This window comes from Leucoraja erinacea, chromosome 2, assembly GCF_028641065.1.
Source record: "Leucoraja erinacea ecotype New England chromosome 2, Leri_hhj_1, whole genome shotgun sequence".
Taxonomy (NCBI): Eukaryota; Metazoa; Chordata; class Chondrichthyes; order Rajiformes; family Rajidae; genus Leucoraja; species Leucoraja erinaceus.
Genome location: NC_073378.1, coordinates 34,496,621 through 34,518,751, shown reverse-complemented (window position 1 = coordinate 34,518,751; position 22,131 = coordinate 34,496,621). Strand labels below are relative to the sequence as shown.

The following is a 22,131-nucleotide window of genomic DNA, read 5'->3' as shown; positions in this document are numbered from 1 at the left end:
GTGGATTCACTCAAGGTCTCAAGGTTTCAAGGTCAGTTTACTGTCACGTGTACCAATTAAGGTACTTTGAAATTTGAGATACCATACAGCCAAACTAAACAGATGATACAGATTACATGAAGTACAGTTGATTATTTGTCCTAACAATCCTTCCAGGAGCACCACTGAAAATGTGATTCATTTTATACACACAATTTGTAATGTTCAACATGCTGTGTTTGTAATGGAGAAATAATCTTGCTGAACTCAAAGCCCCAGAAAAGCTTCAATTATAATTTCAAAGATGGCAGTTCTATAATTTGTAGTAAAATTATAATATTTACTAAATAAACACAGGGTAAGTTGTCAAACTGCAACCGCCTTTAAAAATTGAGTAGAAGTTTGAACGTTATGTTATAGTTGTACAAGTTCAGTTTTGGTCATCCTGCAGCATGGAAGATGCAGAGAGAATTTACAAGGATTTTAGCCAGGAATCAAGGACCTGAGCTATTGGAAGGGGTTGTGTAGGCTTGGACTTTTTTCCTTGGAGCACATGAGGCTGAGTGATTTTCGAGGTGTATAAAATCATGAGGGGAATTGATACGGTGAATGCACAGTCTTTTCCTGGGGGCGGTGTTACAAGGGAACAGGTTCAAGGATCTGACTAGAAAAAGGCTCACTCGTCTGTTTAGTTGCAAATCAGTTTTATTGGCAAGAGAGGACAAAAACAATACTAGTTTTGGTATGTGCGGGGTCCAATTTTACAGCCGCACACCTCTCTCACTCGTTCTTTCTCTCTCGTTCTCTCCCTCTCGTTCCCTCTCGTTCTCTCTCTCTCCCACTCTCTTTCTGCCTCCTCCGTCGGTGAACCCATCTCATACATCAACTTGAACTAACTTCTGGCTTACTGGCACCTGCCTTTATACAGGTAAGAAATCAGCTGTTGAAATAAGTCCTGGCTAATGGCGCTGCTCCCAAATTCAAACTATAACCAATGGTAGGGGACTGCATCCGAGCAACCCCCTTTCCCCCCTCCCCTTTGTGAACAAAGTGCTATCGGCGGCAGACTGGCGTGTAAAGCAGTACGCAGCGCTACAGACTTGGCGAGTAAAGGTAATACAAACGGCGCTGCTGGTTTGGCGCGCTAAGGTTTAAACAGAGCGCTGGTGGCTTAGTGCGTGTGAATTTAAAGAAAGATCTGTCAGCTGCAGCGTTACTGGTTCTAAATATAGCGCAACCGGCTGTAGCGCTATGGGCTTTAAACATAGCACTCTGGCCACAGCGCTATGGGTCACAGACTGTTAGGAAAATTCTCTTATAACAGACGGTGATGGGCGTGGAAGAATAAAAAGCCAGAGGATTTGGTGTGGGAACAGCTAGATTTAATGGGAACCCGAGGCGCAAGTTTTTCACTCAGAGGATTGTGGGTATATGAAATGAGCTGCCCGAGGACATGGCTGTGGCCGTTACTATCAAAGCATTTAAAAGGCACTAGACATAGACATGGGTAGGAAAGATTACTAAGAGATATCAACATGTAAATGGGAGAAGCTGAGCTGGGACATATTGGTCGTAATTGACGAGGTGGGCCGAAGGGCCTGTTTCTGTACTGTATGACTCTGATTCTGACTTTAAAATAATACTTTGATGTCTACAAGCACCTCTATCGTTTCACTTTCAGGAGATTCCAATATCGAGGACCAGAGGTTCAAGGTGAAAGGGAAAGATTTAATAGGAATTTGAGGGGTAACCTTTTCAACAAAGGGTAGTGGGTGTATGGAACAAGCTGCCAGAGGAGGTAATTGAGGCAGGGACTATCCCAACATTTAAGAAACAGACAGGTACATGGAGAGGACAGGTTTAGAGGGTATGGACCAAACGCAGGGAGGTGGCTGGCGTGGGCAAGATGGGCCAAAGGGCCTGTTTCCACACTGTATCACTCTATGACTTCAGGACATTTCCAATGAGAGAACGCATATCAAACTGTCATAGCATTCTGATAGTGACCAAATAATCTTTTAGCAGACATTTTTGGGAGGAATAAATGTTGGCCGGTTCTGTACCTGCTTTAAAATAATACTGTAAGATCTTTTCCACTCACTTTAAGCATCCACAATTTAATACTGTAAGATCTTTTCCACTCACTTTAAGCCTTGGTTTAATGTGTCATTTTACAAGTCATATAATTTTCATGTCTGGTGGTAAATTGTTCACAGAAATCTAGGTACCCAACTGGATTTTCCCCAATTGCTCCGGTTTCCTCCCACTTTCCAAAGACATATAGACTTGTAGGTTAATTAGCTGGTGTAAAAGTTGTAAATTGTCCCTCGTGTGCATGATAGTGTTAGTGTAAGGGGATCACTGGTTGAAGCGGACTCAAAGGGCCTTTTTCCGCAGGGCTATGACCTCTGCTGGACCGGCAAAACGGATAATCCAGAAAGGCTCTGGAACCAAGGGAGCTGGAAAATCAATGGTGGACATGTATTAGCAATCTTTTCCTGAGCGCAAGTGTTCAATAATATGGAGTTGAGATACAAATTGGCTGTGACTGAGTGACAGAGAACTAAATGTCATGTTTTCTGTATTTGTGATTTCAAGCCAAATGTATGACCTTTTTAACTGTTTCTTCTCCAGGTATTCTTTACATATTTTTATAGAAGTTTCTTTATGCTACTTCATTATGACAAAAGCAAGCATCTCAAATATACACAGGTATGGTTTGAGTAAAATCAGTTTGAAATTATTTCCTAGTTTTAAGTCAACCGGGTTACTATTTTACATGCCATAATATGACAATACTTATTTGTTATTTTGATTAATTTTCTACATTCATAAGACCTGACCTGATTTTTGATCTTTGTTCATGTCATAGAAGCAGAATTAGGCCATTCGGCCCATCGAGTCTACTCTGCCATTCAACCATGGCTGATCTATCTTTCCCTCTCAACCCCATTCTACTCCATTTACTTGTAAACGTTGATATCCTCATGAATCAGGAACCTATCAATCTTCATTTAAAAATTTCCCGAAGTCTTGGCCTCCACAGCTGGCTGTGGCTAAAAAAAATCCTCTTCAACTCCTTTCTAAAGATACATCCTCTTATTCCGAGGCTATGCCTTTTGGTCCCAGGCTCTCCTACTAATGAAAACATCCTCTCCACTATCTCCAGGGCTTTCACTTTTCAGGCTAAAGTTTAGCAAGTTTACAAATTATACAAAAGTGGGTGGTTTTTCAGATAGTGAAGATGGTTGTGAAAAATTGCAGCAGGATCTTGATCGATTGGCCAGTTGGGCTGAGGAATGGTTGAATGAATTTATTACAGAGAAATGTGAGATGTGACATTTAGGGAAGTCTACCATGGGCATGACCTACACAGTGAATGGTAGGGATCTGGGGAGTGTTTTAGAGCAGAGATATCTAGGAGTGCAGGTGCATGGTTTCTTGGAGGTGGCGTTGCAGGTAGATAGTGGTCAAAAAGGCGTTTGGCACATTGGCGTTCATCAGTCAGAGTATTGAGTATAGAAGTTGGGAAATCACATTGCAGTTGTATAAGACATTGGTGAGGCTGCATTTAGAGTATTGTGTTTAGTTCTGGGCACCATTTTATAGGAAAGATGTCAAGCTGGAAAGGGTACAGAGAAGATTTACAAGGATGTTGCCAGGATTAGAGAGTCTGAGATGGAGAGAGGTTGAGTTGGCTGGGACTCTATTCCTTGGAGCGCTGAAGGATGAGGGGTGATCTTCTTGAGGTGTACAAAGTCACGAGGATGGTGTGCTGCCTTCCTGGTGCCAGGATCCAGGGATGTCACGGACAGAGTGCAGAAAATCCTCAAGGGCGAAGGTGAACATCCGGAAGTGGTAGTGCATGTCGGCACAAACGATGTTGGAAAGAAGGGGATGAATATTCTGCAGCGTGACTTTAGAGAGCTCGGAAAAATGCTGAAAAGCAGGACCTCCAGGGTTGTTATCTCCGGTTTGCTTCCAGTTCCTCGTGCTGGCGAGAGCAGGAACAGGGAGATACGGGACCTGAACGTGTGGCTGAGGAACTGGTGCACGGGGCAGGGATTTAGATTCTTAGATCACTGGGATCTGTTTTGGGGTAAGGGGGAACTGTACAAAAGGGATGGATTGCCTCTTAACAGGTGTGGGACCAGCATTCTGGCAGGCAGGTTTGCCACTGCTACACGGGTGGTTTTAAATTGAATAAGGGGGGTGGGGTGTCGAATGGGATAGTGGAGGATGGAGTTAAAGGGAAAGGGTTTCTTAAATGTGTGAGCGTAGAGACAGAGGGGTGTAAAATGAGGGTAGAAGCAATAGGTAGCAAGGTGAAAAGTAAAAGTGTCAGGCCGGCAAACCCAAGGCAAAAATCAAAAAGGGCCACTTTTCAACATAATTGTATAAGGAGTAAGAGTGTTGTAAAAACAAGCCTGAAGGCTTTGTGTCTCAAAGCAAGGAGCATTCGTAATAAGGTGGATGAGTTGAATGTGCAGATAGCTATTAATGACTATGATATAGTTGGGATCACGGAGACATGGCTCCAGGGTGACCAAGGCTGGGAGCTGAACATCCAGGGATATTCAATATTCAGGAGGGATAGACAGAAAGGGAAAGGAGGTGGGGTAGCGTTGCTGGTTAGAGAGCAGATTAACGCAATAGAAAGGAAGGACATTAGCTTTGAGGATGTGGAATCGATATGGGTAGAACTGCGAAACACTAAGGGGCAGAAAACGCTAGTGGGAGTTGTGTACAGGCCACCTAACAGTAGTAGTGGAGTTGGGGGTGGCATCAAACAGGAAATTAGAAATGCGTGCAACAAAGGTAAAACAGTTATAATGGGTGACTTCAATCTACATATAGATTGGGTGAATCAAATTGGCAAGGGTGCTGAGGAAGAGGATTTCTTGGAATGTATGCGGGATAGTTTTCTAAATCAACATGTAGAGGAACCAACGAGAGAGCAGGCTATTCTAGACTGGGTATTGAGTAATGAGGAAGGGTTAGTTAGCAGTCTTGTTGTGCGTGCCCCCTTGCGCAAGAGTGACCATAATATGGTTGAGTTCTTCATTAGGATGGAGAGTGACATCGTTAATTCAGAAACAAGGGTCCTGAACTTAAAGAAAGGTAACTTTGAGGGTATGAGACGTGAATTGGCCAAGATAGACTGGCGATTGATTCTTAATGGGTTGACAGTGGATATGCAATGGAAGGCATTTAAAGACTACATGGATGAACTACAACAATTGTTCATCCCAGTTTGGCAAAAAAATAAATCAGGGAAGGTAGTGCATCCGTGGATAACAAGGGAAATCAGGGATAGTGTCAAAACAAAAGATGAAGCGTACAAATTAGCCAGAAAAAGCAGCCTACCAGAGGACTGGGAGAAATTCAGAGACCAGCAGAGGAGGACAAAGGGCTTAATTAGGAAAGGGAAAATAGATTATGAAAGAAAACTGGCAGGGAACATAAAAACTGACTGCAAAAGCTTTTATAGATATGTGAAGAGAAAAAGATTAGTTAAAACAAATGTAGGTCCCTTGCAGTCAGAAACGGGTGAATTGATCATGGGGAACAAGGACATGGCAGACCAATTGAATAACTACTTTGGTTCTATCTTCAATAAGGAAGACATAAATAATCTGCCAGAAATAGCAGGGGACCGGGGGTCAAATGAGATGGAGGAACTGAGTGAAATCCAGGTTAGCCGGGATGTGGTGTTAGGTAAATTGAATGGATGAAAGGCCGATAAATCCCCAGAGCCAGATAGGCTGCATCCCAGAGTATTTAAGGAAGTAGCCCCAGAAATAGTGGATGAATTAGTGATAATTTTTCAAAACTCTTTAGATTCTGGAGTAGTTCCTGAGGATTGGAGGGTAGCTAATGTAACACCACTTTTTAAAAAGGGAGGGAGAGAGAAAATGGGGAGTTACAGACCAGTTAGTCTAACGTCGGTAGTGGGGAAACTGCTAGAATCAGTTATTAAAGATGGGATAGCAGCACATTTGGAAAGTGGTGAAATCATTGGACAAAGTCAGCATGGATTTATGAAGGGTAAATCATGTCTGACGAATCTTATAGAATTTTTCGAGGATGTAACTAGTAGAGTGGATAAGGGCGAACCAGTAGATGTGTTATATCTGGACTTTCAGAAGGCTTTCGACAAGGTCCCACATAAGGGATTAGTATACAAACTTAAAGCACACGGTATTGGGGGTTCAGTATTGATGTGGATAGAGAACTGGCTGGCAGACAGGAAGCAAAGAGTAGGAGTAAACGGGTCCTTTTCACAATGGCAGGCAGTGACTAGTGGGGTACCGCAAGGCTCAGTTCTGGGACCCCAGCTATTTACGATATATATTAATGATTTGGACGAGGGAATTGAATGCAACATCTCCAAGTTTGCGGATGACACGAAGCTGGGGGGCAGTGTTAGCTGTGAGGAGGATGCTAGGAGGTTGCAAGGTGACTTGGATAGGCTGGGTGAGTGGGCAAATGTTTGGCAGATGCAGTATAATGTGGATAAATGTGAGGTTATCCACTTTGGTGGCAAAAACTGGAAAGTAGATTATTATCTGAATGGTGGCCGATTAGGAAAGGGGGAGATGCAACGAGACCTGGGTGTCATGGTACACCAGTCATTAAAAGTAGGCATGCAGGTGCAGCAGGCAGCGAAGAAGGCGAATGGTATGTTAGCATTCATAGCAAAAGGATTTGAGTATCGGAGCAGGGAGGTTCTACTGCAGTTGTACAGGGTCTTGGTGAGCCCACACCTGGAATATTGCGTACAGTTTTTGTAAAGGAGTCTAGTCTGACACACTGTAACCTTTACTAGAGTCTTTAATATAGCACATGGCACACACGTCCCAGTACTGGCTGCACTCAGCCTTCAGGCGGACCAGGACAAAATGGGAGGAGGAGAAGGGAGGAGATCATAGTTATACTGATATGAGAGGGCGTGTCAATGGTGATGAGGTAGCTACATTATTGGATGCATGCATAAACCATCTACAGTTTTGGTCTCCTAATCTGAGGAAAGACATTCTTGCCATAGAGGGAGTACAGAGAAGGTTCACCAGTCTGATTCCTGGGATGTCAGGACTTTCATATGAAGAAAGACTGGATAGACTCGGTTTGTACTCGCTAGAATTTAGAAGATTGAGGGGGGATCTTATAGAAACTTACAAAATTCTTAAAGGGTTGGACAGGCTAGATGCAGGAAGATTGTTCCCAATTTTGGGGAAGTCCAGAACCAGGGGTCACAGTTTAAGGATAAAGGGGAAATCTTTTAGGTCCGAGATGAGGAAAGCTTTTTTCACACAGAGAGTGGTGAATCTCTGGAATTCTCTCCCGCAGAAGGTAGTTGAGGCCAGTTCATTGGCTATATTTAAGAGGGAGTTAGATGTGGCCCTTGTGGCTAAGGGGATCAGGGGGTATGGAGAGAAGGCAGGTACAGAATAATGAGTTGGATGATCAGCCATGATCATATTGAATGGCGGTGCAGGCTCGAAGGGCTGAATGGCCTACTCCTGCACCTATTTTCTATGTTTCTATGAGAGAAATAGATAGGGTAGACGCACAGAGTCTCTTGCCCAGAGTAGGTGAATCAAGGACCAGAGGACATAGGTTTAAGGTGCAGGGGAAAAGACTTAATAGGAATCTGAGGGGTAACTTTGTCACACAAAGGGTGGTGAGTGCATGGAACAAGCAGCCAGAGGAGGTAATTGAGGCTGGGACTATCCCAACATTTAGAAACAGATAGACAGGTACATGGATAGGACAGGTTTGGCGGGATATGGACTAAACGCGGGCAGATGGGACTGGTGTAGCAGGGACATGTTGGCCGGTGTGGGTAAGTTGGGCTGAAGGGCCTGTTTTCACACTACCACTCAACGATACTATTTGATAAGTTTCGATATACCCCCTCATCCTTCTGAACTCCAGCGAGTACAAGCTTCGTGCAGTTAAACAATCATCAAACGCTAACCCAATCAACCCTAGGATCATTCTTGTAAACCACTTCTGGACCTCTCCAACGTTAGTCCATCCCTCCTCTGATGTGTGGCCCAAAACTGCTCACCATACTCCAAATGCGGCCTGACCAGTGCCTTATAAAGCCTCCCTGCTTTTATATTCGAGTCTTCTCAAATTGAATGCTAACATTGGATTTACCTTCCTTGCTAACAATTCAACTTGCAAATTATCCTTTTGGGACTCTTCTACTATCACTCCCAAGTCCCTTAGCATCTCTGATTTCTGAATCCTTTCCCCATTTAGAAAATAGTCTATGTCTTTATTCCTACTACCAAAGTGCATGACAGCACACTTTGCCACGTTGTATTCCATCTGTTACTTCTTTGGCCATTTTTCCAACTTGTCCAAGTCCTTCTGCAGAGTACCTGCTTTCTCTCCACTACTTGCCCCTCTACCTATCTTTGTATCATCGGCAAACGTGGTAGTCAATCCAAATGATTACTATACAACATGAAAAGTAGCTGACCCAACACTGACTCTTGTGACACACCTCTCGCCACTGGCAGCCAACAAGAAAAAGCCTCCTTAATTCCCACTCTTTGTTGTCATCTGTTCTGCCAATCTTCTATCCAAGCTAGTATCTTCCCTCTAATGTTATGGGCTCTCATCTTGTTTAACAGCATCGCATGCGGCATCTTATCACAGGCCTACTGAAAATCCAAGTGACTGTCACTGGCTGTCTTGTTGGGGCTCAGTGTAGGACCTGACTGATAAATGTGGAAAGCATATATTTGTCCATGTATTGTGGAACAGTGAAGAGATCTCTATTCATCTCCTCTATTTGACACAGAGATCCATAGATACATAGACAATGGTGCAGGAGTAGGCCATTCTTCCATTATTTATTATGTAAAAGAATATGTGTGTTATGATTGTGTTTATAATTTGTTTGGTTGTTTTGTTGTTTGTCTTTTGCACAAAAGTCTGCGAGCATTGCCACTTTCATTTCACTGCACATCTCGTATGTGTATGTGACAAATAAACTTGACTTGACTTGACTTGTTTATCAGGCTAACTGGTTGAGATCCAGTATTGGAGCTCAAAGAAATTCTCCATAGGGTGATGTAATTTGCTGTACTAGTGTACCTAGTTACCGTGGTAGTGCCGTGGTCAAATTATGGAGTTAGGGTTTGAATCTAGGACTTGCATTCTGAACATTTGTAGCTTGTAGATGTTGATCATGTTGGCCTTGGGGCATTGGAATTATGGTAAGTTATTTAGACCCAGAAGCTTTTTACAATTTTTATCCTAACTCTATTTAATTGCCTTCTCCACCATAGTCACTTAATTAGATTATCAAAATTGTATTGAACTGACATTTTTAAAAAAAATTGACGTGCATCAGTTTCAATTTGCAAAAGATGAATTCCAAATTTGCAAGGCCTGTCTCAAATTATTGGACCACAGCCCATCATAGCGGCAGTGTTGGGTAGCTTGTAGAGCCACTGCCTTGTAACGCCGCAAACCTGGGTTCGATTCTGACCTCGGGTGCTATGTGTGTGTGGAGTTCGCACAAACTCTCTGACATTATGTGGGTTTCCTCCTACATCCCAAAAATGTGCGGTTAAGTAGGTTACCTTGCCTCTGTAAATTGCCCCCACTGTGAAGGGAGTGAATGCAAAAGTAGGATAACATAGAACCAGTGTGAATGGGTGATCGATGGTCGGCATGGACTTGGTGAGCCAAAGGATCCGTTTCCATGCTGTATGTTTCAATTAATCAATCACTCTTAACGGGAATGTTTTTTCTTTAGCTACCTAATGTTCCTTTTCTTATAAACCAATCACCCTATAATCTTTTGAATTATGGGAGAACTATCCACAGAGCATATGATTTATCCTCGACTACATTGTGTGTTGGTTTTTACTTGTATGAAAACAGTGAATGAAAGTTGATCGTTTCCCCTTAAACCGGATGCCAGAACAGATTTGCAGGAGAGATGAGGAAATTAACATCCCTTTCCAGAAAATAGAGGTGGCTATTATCCTTTCTCTGCATATAACAACACAGTGATAATTGTTTTGTTTCTTGTTCCTTCAGGTATTCATTTGTGGCAGCAATGGGCTATCTCACAGTGTGCCAAATTAGCAGAGTGTATATCTTCAATTATGGGCTGCTCTGCACAGATTTCTCCGGGTGAGTTCTTTTTCAGATATTTCTTGGTTGTGATTTTGTTTTTAAAACATTAGGCCCTTAATATATTCAAGATGCAAGATGATCACTGCCTTCTTATAAGAGAGTTCATAATTTAGCCAGTTCATTAGTGCAACAGCTCAGATGCCAAGAAAGGTGCTTGAGTGAAGTGGGGAGGAATACCTTCATTTCTGCCCTTTTGCTCTGCTTTCTCTTTGGAGGCTTCCATTGTGTTTTCCCACTGCCAATAGTAGGATTTGAAATCTGTTCTGTAATTCCTGGTGCAATATCTTATCCATGAAGCTTGCAGGCAGTTGTTACCGTTCACCTACATTTGTAATTGTTCCTCCAAGGCCCCATAAAATATTGAAACCTCTTGTGATGAGAAGGTGTGGCATTGTGATAACCTGCTAAATTCATTTATTGCCATTTTAAAGATCTTCATGGTTATTTTTACCCTTCATTTCAATCATTAAGCTTCCTGTTCTGTGCCGTCTGTCATGTTGATCTGTTTCTTCTTTTCCTTTATGCTCAGTGGATCCTTTTGGTGAGTTGTGCCTTTTCATGGTTGCTGTATCAGTTGCAAAAAACATCTGGTGTGCTGTATATTGTGGCATGTTGGCTGTGAGATAACTGAGCATTTATTGAATGTTGTAATAAACCGATATTACTCTTGACTATACTTGTTGTGGATATGGTAAATAACACATTTAACAGCATTTTGTGTATAAATGTGACGGGGTTCATTTATTTTTTGTTGTCAAATGACATTATTCAATATTTGAATACAATAAAACATTAACAACATGCTTCAGCATATGGTTGAAGGTGAGATGAGAAAGATTTAATGGGAATCTGAGGGTTAACATTTTCACAGAGGATGCCAGAACAAACTGCCAGAGGAGGTATTGAGGCAGGTACTGTAACAACATTTAAAAGACATTTGGACACGTACATGGATAGGAACGCTTTAGAGGAATGTGGGCAGGTGAGGCTAGTGTCAATAGGGCATCCTTGTCAGCATGGGGTAATTGGGTTGAAGGGGCTAGTTCTGTGCTGCAGAGTTTTTTCTCTATTGGGATCTAGATAATACTGTGTCATGTATATTGTCTTTCCCTGTTTTCTATGAGGGTCAATTGGAGCAGCTCCCTGAGAGTTCTCAGACCCTGAGTGAGAATATGGAGATGAGCTTGAGGTGTTGGTAGAGGGCTTTTTCCGAATGATTGCCTCTCCGTGGATCTCTCTGGGCTTAGATAGTCCTAGAAGGAGAGTAGTCTGGAAACCTCCAGTTTTTGTAAGAATATGCTTCATCCTTCCAGGATTTAAAGAAAAACTGCAGATGTTGTCCAGGAATTGTTGGGGCTCTTTATACACTAATGAAAAATTGCAGACCTCTGAAGACCTTTGTCTAGGTCACTGATGGTTTGCCTCCAATATATTTTTCATAGAAATTACATGTGATTGGTGTGATGTAGAAAAATGTGGTGCTACACGATTTAATTTCTAAGCAAGGATGTTTAGCTAGCATAATTAATACTGTTTTCTTTTAATCATACTTCATGTTGAATTATCAGAGAATCGAGTCTGCTCCAGGATGTTCGGTGATTTTTATTTTCTTCCTTGAAGACACTGGGCAACCCTTATTGAGAGTAATATGGAGCTGGGATCATGTGCAGTTTCAGCAATAATTTTTAACAGAAGTGAACCAGTTTGGGTTTTTTAATAACCTTCTGTTTTCCTTTTACAGTCATTGTTTCTGTTCCAAAGTCACAAAATACCTGGTTTTGCTAAATTCAATTTCTATGGTGAGATTTGAACTTGTATCCTCAGAATAATGATAGCTATTTGGCCACCGTGTCCTTCTGAGGAATATCAGTAAAACCTATAAATGCACTACCAAAACTATTTCAGAAGCACTAAACATAAGATGATTGTTGATTTCTAAAATGTCTGACTTTTTTTTTTGTTCTGTGATATTAGAACAACAACAGTACAGCACCAGAACAGGCCCCTTGGCCGACAATATCTGCCGATCTTGATGCAAATACTTATCTACCTGCACATAACCCATATCCCTAGTTCCCAGCATATTCATATGCCTTTCCAAAATCTGACAAATGCCACTGATGTATCTGCTTCAAGCATGCCCCAGGCACTCGTCGCCCTCTCTTACAAAAAAACTTGCCCCACGCATATCCTTTAAATGTCGCCCCTCTTACCTTAAAGTATTTTAATTTTAGTATTTTAATTTTTTTCACCCTGGGGAAAAAAGATTGACTGTCTGCACTATGCCTCTCATAATTTTATGGGAGTTCTCTGTCTGGTCTCCCTGCAGTCTCCGGCATAGCGGAGAAAACAATCCAAGTCTGTTCCATTCTCTGCTAAATGGAAGCAAATCGTGTCCCGAAGAATTCTCTTCACTCGTTTCCCTACCTCTGACATGAGATGAGTGAAAGTGCAATTAGGAGTGAAAGTGCAATTTAGAACTGAAAGTGCAATTTATAATCTGTAATTAGACTAAGTGGGACTCGTTGGGTCATGTTCACACGGGGCGGCTGGTCCCCCAACGCAATATTCCACCTCTCCACCAATTCCAATATTGGTGGCCAGTGGGGTTTTCTGGAGCGCTAGTATGGGTGTTGTGGGCTGAAGGGACTGGTTTCCAGAGGGCTAGTATGGACATTGTGGGCCGAATGGATTATTGGGCTGGCAGTTCAGTCACTCAGACCTGGTGGGCTGCCAGCTCAGTCACTCAGGCCTAGAGGGCTAGCAGCTCAGTCACTCAGGCCTGGTGAGCTGACAGCTCAGAAACTGCCAGAAATTCTGCCCAAAACAGGTGAGAGATTCTGTGAGAGAGAAGGGGGAGAGGGTGGAGAATCAATTTTAGACATTCTCCATCAATTTCTTCAGATCACAGCAATGAAGGAAGAACGTCTATCCTGGCCTGGATCTCACAGGGAGCCAATGAAGTGAGGGAGAAAAATACTGGGGTGAGGTTTAATACTTGCAGGGGGAATACTTACTGATGGGCCAAAGGGACTTCTCATGGGCTAGTAGAGGCCTGATGGGCCAAATAGGCTCTTTTAAAAACCAATCTAAGTGAAAACGCAGTAAAAGACTCAGGAATAGCTGCTTCCCGAGAATTATATCTACCATAAATTCAAATCCACACATGCACTGACTACACCGCCCAACACGGACTTCCATCTGTATATATGTATATATGTATGTAGCGCCGTAGAATTTGTGCACCTATTCCCCCCCCCCATCTCCCTTCTGTTTTGTTTTTCTGTTTCTTGTTTTTTGTGTAAAATTGTATGTATGCACTGAGTACGAGCAGCTTTCAGTTTCACTGTACATGTATAGTGACAATAAATGGCATATCATCAAAGGCACCTTTTCTGGACTTTCCCTGGCCTGGCAGAGGCCTTTTGGGCCAAAATGCCCCTCCTGTGCTAATAAGGGCATTTTGGGCAAAAGGGACTGGTTTCTCGGCTAATAGGGGCCTTGTGGGCAGAAATCAGTGGTTTCAGACAGGCCAAACAACTAATTTCATTTAATTTCCATTTCAATTTCAAGCACAGGGCATGCCAAACAGCTGATCGCATTTTCATTTCACTTCCAGTGTCATTGCAGTTTCAAGCACAGGGCAGGCCGAACAGCTCATTGCATTTTCATTTCACTTCCATTGCCATCGCAGTTTCAAGCGCAGGGCAGGCCGAACAGCTCATTGCATTTTCATTTCATTTCCATTGCCATCGCAGTTTCGAGCACAGGGCAGGCCGAACAGCTCATTGCATTTTCATTTCACTTCCATTGCCATTGCAGTTTCAAGTACAGGGCAGGCTGAACAGCTCATTGCATTTTCATTTCACTTCCATTGCCATTGCAGTTTCAAGCACAGGGCAGGCCGAACAGCTCATTGCATTTTCATTTCACTTCCATTGCCATTGCAGTTTCAAGTACAGGGCAGGCTGAACAGCTCATTGTATTTTCATTTCACTTCCATTGGCATTGCAATTTCAAGCACAGGGCAGGCCAAACAGCTGATTGCAATGGAAGTGAAATGAAAATGCGATCAGCTGTTCGGTCTGCCCTGTGCTTGAAACTGCAATGGCAATGGAAGTGAAATGAAAATGCAATCAGCTGTTCGGCCTGACCTGTACTTGAAACTGCAATGCCAATGGAAATGAAATGAAAATGCAGTTTCAAGCACAGGGCATGCCAAACAGCTGATCGCATTTTCATTTCACTTCCATTGTCATTGCAGTTTCAAGCACAGGGCAGGCCGAACAGATGATTGCATTTTTATTTCACTTCCATTGCCATTGCAGTTTCATGTACAGGGCAGTCCAAACAGCTCATTTCCTTTTCGTTAAGGGCTAACAAATCATTTATTGCAAGTACATTGCAGACTCACAGTTCAGTTGATTCACAGCTTAGAATGAGAATCGTGGCCTCTCCCTCGCGATCTTGCATAGTGACTGAGTCATGTCCAGGCATCCGGGGTTTTATAGTCCTGTCCTCCACCCCCGGAAGGGGCATTACCTTCATCGCGGTGATTGACAGGCGAGAGGATCTCAAAGTTTTTTAAACATTCATAACTTTTTTTATTTTTCATTGATGTGAAAAGTCCTCGGGGCCTGCTCAGCGGAGGAGATGGCCAAAAATCATATGGTAGCATTTTTTCTAAAATCAACATACAGTGGAGACAGGAAGTGGTCAAGTTTACACTTTTAATTATATAGATGTTGCAACACTTTAATAACTAATTTGGAAATGATTCTCCCTTTTTGAAGAGCGACTGAAAGTAAAATGTAAAACTGTTCTGCATTTGTTTTGTGGGTGAGATAATATTTTTAAAGCTAGTTTAATATTTCTGTTTAATATGAGATTTCATACCCCCCATCTAGGAGCATTTCATCTAAAATTAAAGTTATAGAAGAAATATCTTGAGTTTCCTCAATGAGTAACAATGTTTAATTTTGTGGTCATGTGACGTAGAAAAGGGTGTACTTTTGAATTACAGGTACCTAGTTAACGCAACAGGTAAAGTACAGGACGGCTACAGCTTTTGAAAATGTTTTGGGTGTGGATCAAAAATCAGTTAACCTAGAGCTATTTACTATCGATCAATTCTCCAAGTTTCCTTCCAATTCATACACCAGCCTACTGGCCAAATGTGTTGCCGATCCATGTGTGGCTTGGTCTAAATTCTGAAACACCGGACTCAGTAGCATTGTGTGAGTATCTTCCCCCGAAGAACTGCAGCGGTTCAGAAGACGACTCTTTTCTCACTTCTGTTAGGGAAGAATAGTAAATACTGACCTTGACCACAATGCCCATGTCTCATAAAGTCATATTAAAGAATGTCCTTAATTAACAAGCCATCACGCTATTCTACCCAGTCATATTTCAGAAAGAGTGCTATGGTTACATTGTTATCTTTTCTCAGCACCCTGGTATTAAACTATTTTACTCGGATGTGGTCCCTTGTTTTCTTTCCTTCTACTTTGCACTTATGGGTGTAGTTCAAAATGTCAATGATTATTTCAGTGTCAAAATATGATGTAAAAAAAAACGATTGCATCATTCCAACTGAATTGGCTGCCTCTTTTCAATTTCAGAGAAATGTACCCCAGAATAGCTGTCTTTGTTAAAGGAAGTGATTTCCAAAGTGTTGCGAAATATTGTCATCAGGCTCAACACACAAATAGGGACAGATGAATGCGCTTGAGCAGGGAAATTAAAAGAACAGCAGTGAATTTTAAGATATATCTATATCCAGTTTCCTATCATTTCTAATTCCATTGCCAATTTATATTTGGTTAAATATCTCAAACCCAAATGCCCAATACCTCATATCATACCATCAAAAAAATTATTAACCATCCATGTGTAAATTGTTGTTTTAAGCACTGTAGATATACATTGCTGAATCAGAGGATTTTGTAACTTGTATTGTCATGAGCAAGAAAACAAAATGATTAAAAACTGAACTATAAATTTTCAGAAGCAAAATATCCAATATGAAACATTGAACAACTCCCCACAAAATAATTAATAACCAATGTTCAGTGTTTTGGAATGGTGGTGCCAATAATTCGTAAAGAATAAACCCTGTCAATTACACATTTAAGGAGAGTTAATGCAGCAAAAGTTTAAAATTGGTGGGTGTTGTATGTAACGAGTTCCAGTTCATCAATTTAATGTTATAGTTGAACATTGTGATTGGGTTCTTGGGGATCCAAAATAAATGACTATGGTCATAAGATTATAAGACATAGGAGCAGAATTAGGCCATTCAGCTCATCAAGTCTGTTCTGCAATTTGATCATGGCTGGTTTATTTCTTGCTCTCAACCCCAATCTCCTCGTAATCTTTGACACCCTTACTAATCAAGAACCTATCAATCTCCAATTTAAAACTAACCCATGAATTTGTCTCCATAGTCATCTGTGGCAATGAATTCCATAGATTCACCACCCTTTGGCCAAATAAATTCTTCCATGACTCCCATTCTAAAGGTGCGTCCTTTTATTCTGAGGCTGTGCCCTCTGGTCTTAGACTCTCCCACCACTGGAAACATCCTCTCCACATCTACTGTATCTGGGCCTTTCATTATTTGGTAGGTTTCAATGAGACCCCCCTCCCTTTTGACAATAAGGTTAAGTTGCATTTAGGATATTTGCATGTCATCTTCTGTGAATTTTCAAACTCATTATCTGTTTTATTTAGTTTTTGTTACATGTCAATAAAAAAGCTGAAGCTATTTTCCTTTCCTTTTTAGTCCTTTGATGATAGTCACGCAGAAAGTCACCAGCCTTGCCTTTCAAATACATGATGGTAAGACCCTGATGATCAGTGATTAGTGTAAAACGTCTTTAAATTTCTCTCTCCCGGTAAGTTATTGTAATTTTATGTGCATGGGAATAGCCATCATGGCTAATCTGTGCAATACAACTTTCAGGATGTATTTAGTTTGTAAACTATAGCAACATGTGTTCAAACATCAATGCCTTGGATGCATTTTCAGTGTGACTGAGGATGTGGAAGAGTCTTGTAGTATTGGATGAGTCACCAGGAAACATTGTAATCCTTGGCTTCTTTCCTTTGGATATGAGACAGACTGTCAACATCTAAAGAGGTGACACAAGTCTGCAGAAGCTGGAATCTTCACCATTAAAAATTAAACAAAAGCACCTGAATTTTTTAAATGTTTTTCTTATTAATAGTTTAGTTTAGAGACACAGCACAGAAACAGGTTTTCCGACCCACCGAGTCGACCAGCGATCCCCGCACACTTACACCATCAAACACACACACACACCAGGGACAAGTTACAATTTTACCAAGCAAATTAACCTACAAACCTTTGTAGTGTGGGAGGAAACCAGGGATCCTGGAGAAAGCACACGCTGGTCATGGAGAGAACGTTCAAACTCCGTACAGACAAACACCCATAGTTAGGATCAAACCTGGCTCTCTGACACTGTAAGGCTGCAACCCAACGTCTGTGCAACCGGGCCAGCCTAAAATTCCAACATACACTGTATTTCCAAATTCATTTTTTAAACATAGAAACATAGAAATTAGGTGCAGGAGTAGGCCATTCGGCCCTTCGAGCCTGCACCACCATTCAATATGATCATGGCTGATCATCCAACTCAGTATCCCGTACCTGCCTTCTCTCCATACCCCCTGATCCCCTTAGCCACAAGGGCCACATCTAACTCCCTCTTAAATATAGCAACTAAGTTACACAGTGGAATTATACATTTTCGAGTATAACCGCTAAGTTTAAAAGGAGAATGAGGGGAATATAAAGATCCATGGAGTTTCATGGTAATATATTAAGAAGATCCAGGTGAGTTTCAGGGGACCAACCCTGATGTCTGAAAAGGAACGTAAGAATCTGCATTGGTATATTTTAGGGTTTACATTAATGTTTTGAAAGTTTCAGTTGCACATTTACATTCCTTTTTTATAAGAATTGCTTTTGCAGAACAGAAAATGATGATTCACGGATAATTTTTATTTAATCAAGCTGTAGACCCCAGTGTGCATGTGTATACAACAGAAGTGCTGGCAATCCTCAAAACCAGGTTATGATTAGATGACATTTTACATATATTTCAAGTTATGTCACTAAATTATCATACCTTTAGCCAGGTTTAATGAAATGAATACCATTTTTAATCCAGATTTTGATTACAGTTTGAGGAATGTAATGAAAGTGGTATTACCTCAAGTCAAGTCAAGTCAAGTTTATTTGTCACATACACATACGAGATGTGCAGTGAAATGAAAGTGGCAATGCTCGCGGACTTTTGTGCAAAAGACAAACAACAAAACAACCAAACAAATTATAAACACAATCATAACACACATATTCTTTTACATAATAAATAATGGAAGGAAAAACGTTCAGTAGAGTTAGTCCCTGGTGAGATAGGCGTTTACAGTCCGAATTGCCTCTGGGAAGAAACTCCTTCTCAACCTCTCCGTTCTCACCGCATGGCAACGGAGGCGTTTGCCTGACCGTAGCAGCTGGAACAGTCCGTTGCAGGGGTGGAAGGGGTCTCCCATGATTTTATTTGCTCTGGAGTTGCACCTCCTGTTGTATAGTTCCTGCATGGGGGCGAGTGTAGTTCCCATAGTGCGTTATGCCGAACGCACTACTCTCTGCAGAGCCTTCTTGTCCTTGGCAGAGCAATTCCCAAACCAGATGGTAATGTTCCCGGACAAGATGCTTTCCACCGCCGCTGCGTAGAAGCACTGGAGGATCCTCGGAGACACTCTGAATTTCCTCAATTGCCTGAGGTGGTAAAGGCGCTGCCTTGCCTTACTCACGAGTGCTGAGGCGTGTGATGCCCATGTCATATCCTCGGAGATGTGGACTCCCAGATATTTAAAACAGTTCACCCTATCCACAGGATCCCCATTTATCCTCAATGGATTGTACGACCTCGGATGATGTGCCCTCCTAAAGTCCATGATCAGCTCCTTCGTTTTTTTGATGTTCAAGAGGAGGCTGTTATCCTGGCACCAGAGTGCTAGATCAGCCACCTCTTCCCGGTAGGCCTACTCATCGTTGTCTGAGATCAGGCCCACCACCACAGTGTCATCAGCAAACTTAATTATTGAATTGGAGCTGAACCTAGCCACACAGTCATGTGTGTACAGGGAGTACAATAGGGGGCTGAGGACGCAACCCTGGGGCGATCCTGTGCTCAGGGTGAGGGACTCCGATGTATTCCCTCCCATCTTGACTACCTGGGGCCTGGCGGTGAGAAAGTCCAGGACCCAGGCACACAGGGAGGTGTTGAGCCCCAATTCCATTAGCTTCCCGGCCAGTTTGGTGGGGACTATCATGCTGAAATACCAAATGGAAATTAAAAAACCTGTAGTTAATGCAAAAGTGAAATAAAGAAAAGGTTTAAAATAGTCAGCAGGTCAGGTAGCATCTGTCGAGAGAAACAAAGTTAACATGTTTTGTTTTAAACTAATTTCGTGGAACGTCCTTCGCCTTGAATGTTAATTGTTTTTTTTTTCTATGAATGCTGCATAACCTGCTGAGGGTTTGTATGTTCTGTTTTCATTTCAACCTGAAATACCAGTCACTTTCACATCATGTTGAGCATTAAAACAAAGGAAGAGCAGGACTTAAATTTTAAATTTGGTACATTTGTATCTAATTAGCAACCAAGGTATGGGTCAACTGAAAAATGGCCTATGATCTATTTTGTTTCCTTTAACCTAGTGTGTGTAGGATGGTGTTAATGTGCAGGGATCGCTGGTCTGTGCGGACTCGGTGGGCCAAAGGGCCTATTTCAACACTATCTCTAAACAAAACTAAATTCTAATTTTTTTTCTAACTTGCTTTCTTGGTGCATGCATTGATGATGTAGCTTCATATTACAGAAAACCATGTTGTGTACTTTTTCCTCTGAATGCACACCGTACTTGCTCCTATATCGTGGGGGTTGCCTGGAGTTCGTATTTTATAACTACAACAAACCTTGGATATGAATAGGTTAATCCCACTGGGGCGCAAAATTAGGAGTCATAAATAGAAACTTGTCAATATCGTACAAGAAATTCAGAAGAAATCTTGTCACGCAGAAAGTGCTCATATTCTGAAAAAATTAATCTCATGGTTGAGGTGGATAACGTTGATGTTGAGGTGGATAACATTGAAGAATCTAGATAATTATTTGAGGATGAAAGGAACAAAAGGATAAGCTGTCAAAAGTTGATGAAGGCATTTGGGAGGTGTCCATATAATCATTAGGCTGGACCACTTGGTCTGCATGCCGGTTCCTGTGTTTTATATTTGTATTTTCATAGAACATCCAAATGATATTTTGAAATGGAGAGGTTGCCAAGATTCTGAAAGGCACATACTGAAGTAAATCTGGAAATAATGAACAGATATCAGTTTTCCGTTTCGGAAATATGCTTGTGAGTGATGCAATTTAGATGCTGCACAGTATTTATGGCCTGTACAGATTAAGTTGGAGAGTAGCACTTTGTGAAGATTCTTTCAGTATGCTCGAAGCAGAACATAAAGCAGATTGCCGAGTGGGACTAAAAGAAGCAGGAAGGCAAATTGAGGGTGAATGCTGTTTTGTGGTATATCATATTTATTATAATATAACATTCTGATCTTGGATGTTTACATATTTATTTATTTGTTAGTTTGCTTATATATTTTTTTACTTTGATTCACATCTCCTCGAAAACCCGACGCGCTAATGGTGAAATTTTTACATATTCCGGTAGAGATTTACCTCATGATGTCAAAAATCGGTTCATCTGAAAAATATATTTATTATTATTTCCTGAGTAATTTCTTCGAATTCTTCACCAATCTGAGATCTTTTTAAAATCTAACGAGCTGAAGCGAGCTGATGACGTCACAATGGCTCTGCTCCTCGCGGCCAGCTGCGCAGAGTTTTCAACGCGCAGTCTGCTGGCCACTGTTTTCCACAAGCTGCGAGTTACATGGCCCAGCCGCCCTCCCCCCCCTCTCCCCCCCCTCTCCCCGCCTCTCTCCCCTCTCTTTAAACAATGATAAAACACAGTACCAAAATGACATATAGAGCTTAGTAACATAGTGTCAAGAAGGCAACCACTCCTTCAGTATCGGCAAGATGAAGGAGCTGTTATTGACTTCAGGAAGCACACTCCCCAGTCGAGGTCGAGAGGGTCAAGAACTTCTAATTCAAAGGCCCAATTATGACCAACAACTTGTCCCGGACCAACCACATTGAAGCAATGGCCATGAAAACACATCAATGCCTCTACTTCATCAGAAGACTCAGGAAATTTGACATGTCTCCAATGACACTTGCCAACTTCTATAGATGCACCATCAAAAACATCTTATACCGATATGGTGATATGTGGTTGTGAAAGTCTTTTGTGGCTTAAAGTCTGCATTGCCATTAATGGGGCACAGACCATATGTTGGTGTTTTCCACTCATTTCTTCCTTCTGATTTTCAACAGGGATGGGTCGTAAAGATGAAGAACTGACAACTGAACAGCGCAGTCTTGCTGTCAGGTAGGATATGCAGGTCCACACTTCACTTCACTTTTGTATTTTTAATCCAAATTGAACACAAAGTTGCATCCAGCTCAATTCATTACAATTTAATTTAGTTTAGAGATACAGCATGAATATAACATCAGGGATGAATTCCTATTTTTATATTTACAGTGCAAGGCCTACTTTACTGGAATATTGCAGCTATCACCTGAATTTTCTAGGTATCTTGGCTGGACCAACCTGCAATTTCAGGGACTATATTGCTTTTATTGAAGGAAATCATATAAACATGAAACTAATAGAAGAACATTGGAAGCGAAGAGGCTACACTAAGTTCCCTGATCCTTCGCCGCTGGTGAGTATTCACTGCTATTGATTCTGTGATTTGTTTTCTTGGAATTGTGCTTTTTTTTTTTTACAGACATTGTAACTTAATTG

At 41.6% G+C, this 22,131-nt stretch overlaps 1 protein-coding gene across 3 annotated transcripts in view; it reads left to right on the top strand.

Annotated features, from left to right (window-relative positions):
- mboat1 (membrane bound O-acyltransferase domain containing 1) overlaps nt 1-22,131 on the top strand; it is a 99,469-nt gene that overhangs the window by 43,097 nt on the left and 34,241 nt on the right. For 2 of the 3 annotated variants that reach the window (XM_055654753.1, XM_055654770.1), the window contains 5 exons: nt 2,614-2,691; nt 10,048-10,143; nt 16,931-16,986; nt 21,654-21,708; nt 21,865-22,048. In XM_055654753.1, coding sequence (XP_055510728.1) covers nt 2,614-2,691; nt 10,048-10,143; nt 16,931-16,986; nt 21,654-21,708; nt 21,865-22,048 — 469 coding nt within the window. The remainder of the gene's footprint in view (nt 1-2,613; nt 2,692-10,047; nt 10,144-16,930; nt 16,987-21,653; nt 21,709-21,864; nt 22,049-22,131) is intronic. The other variant, XM_055654761.1, reaches the window with a different exon arrangement.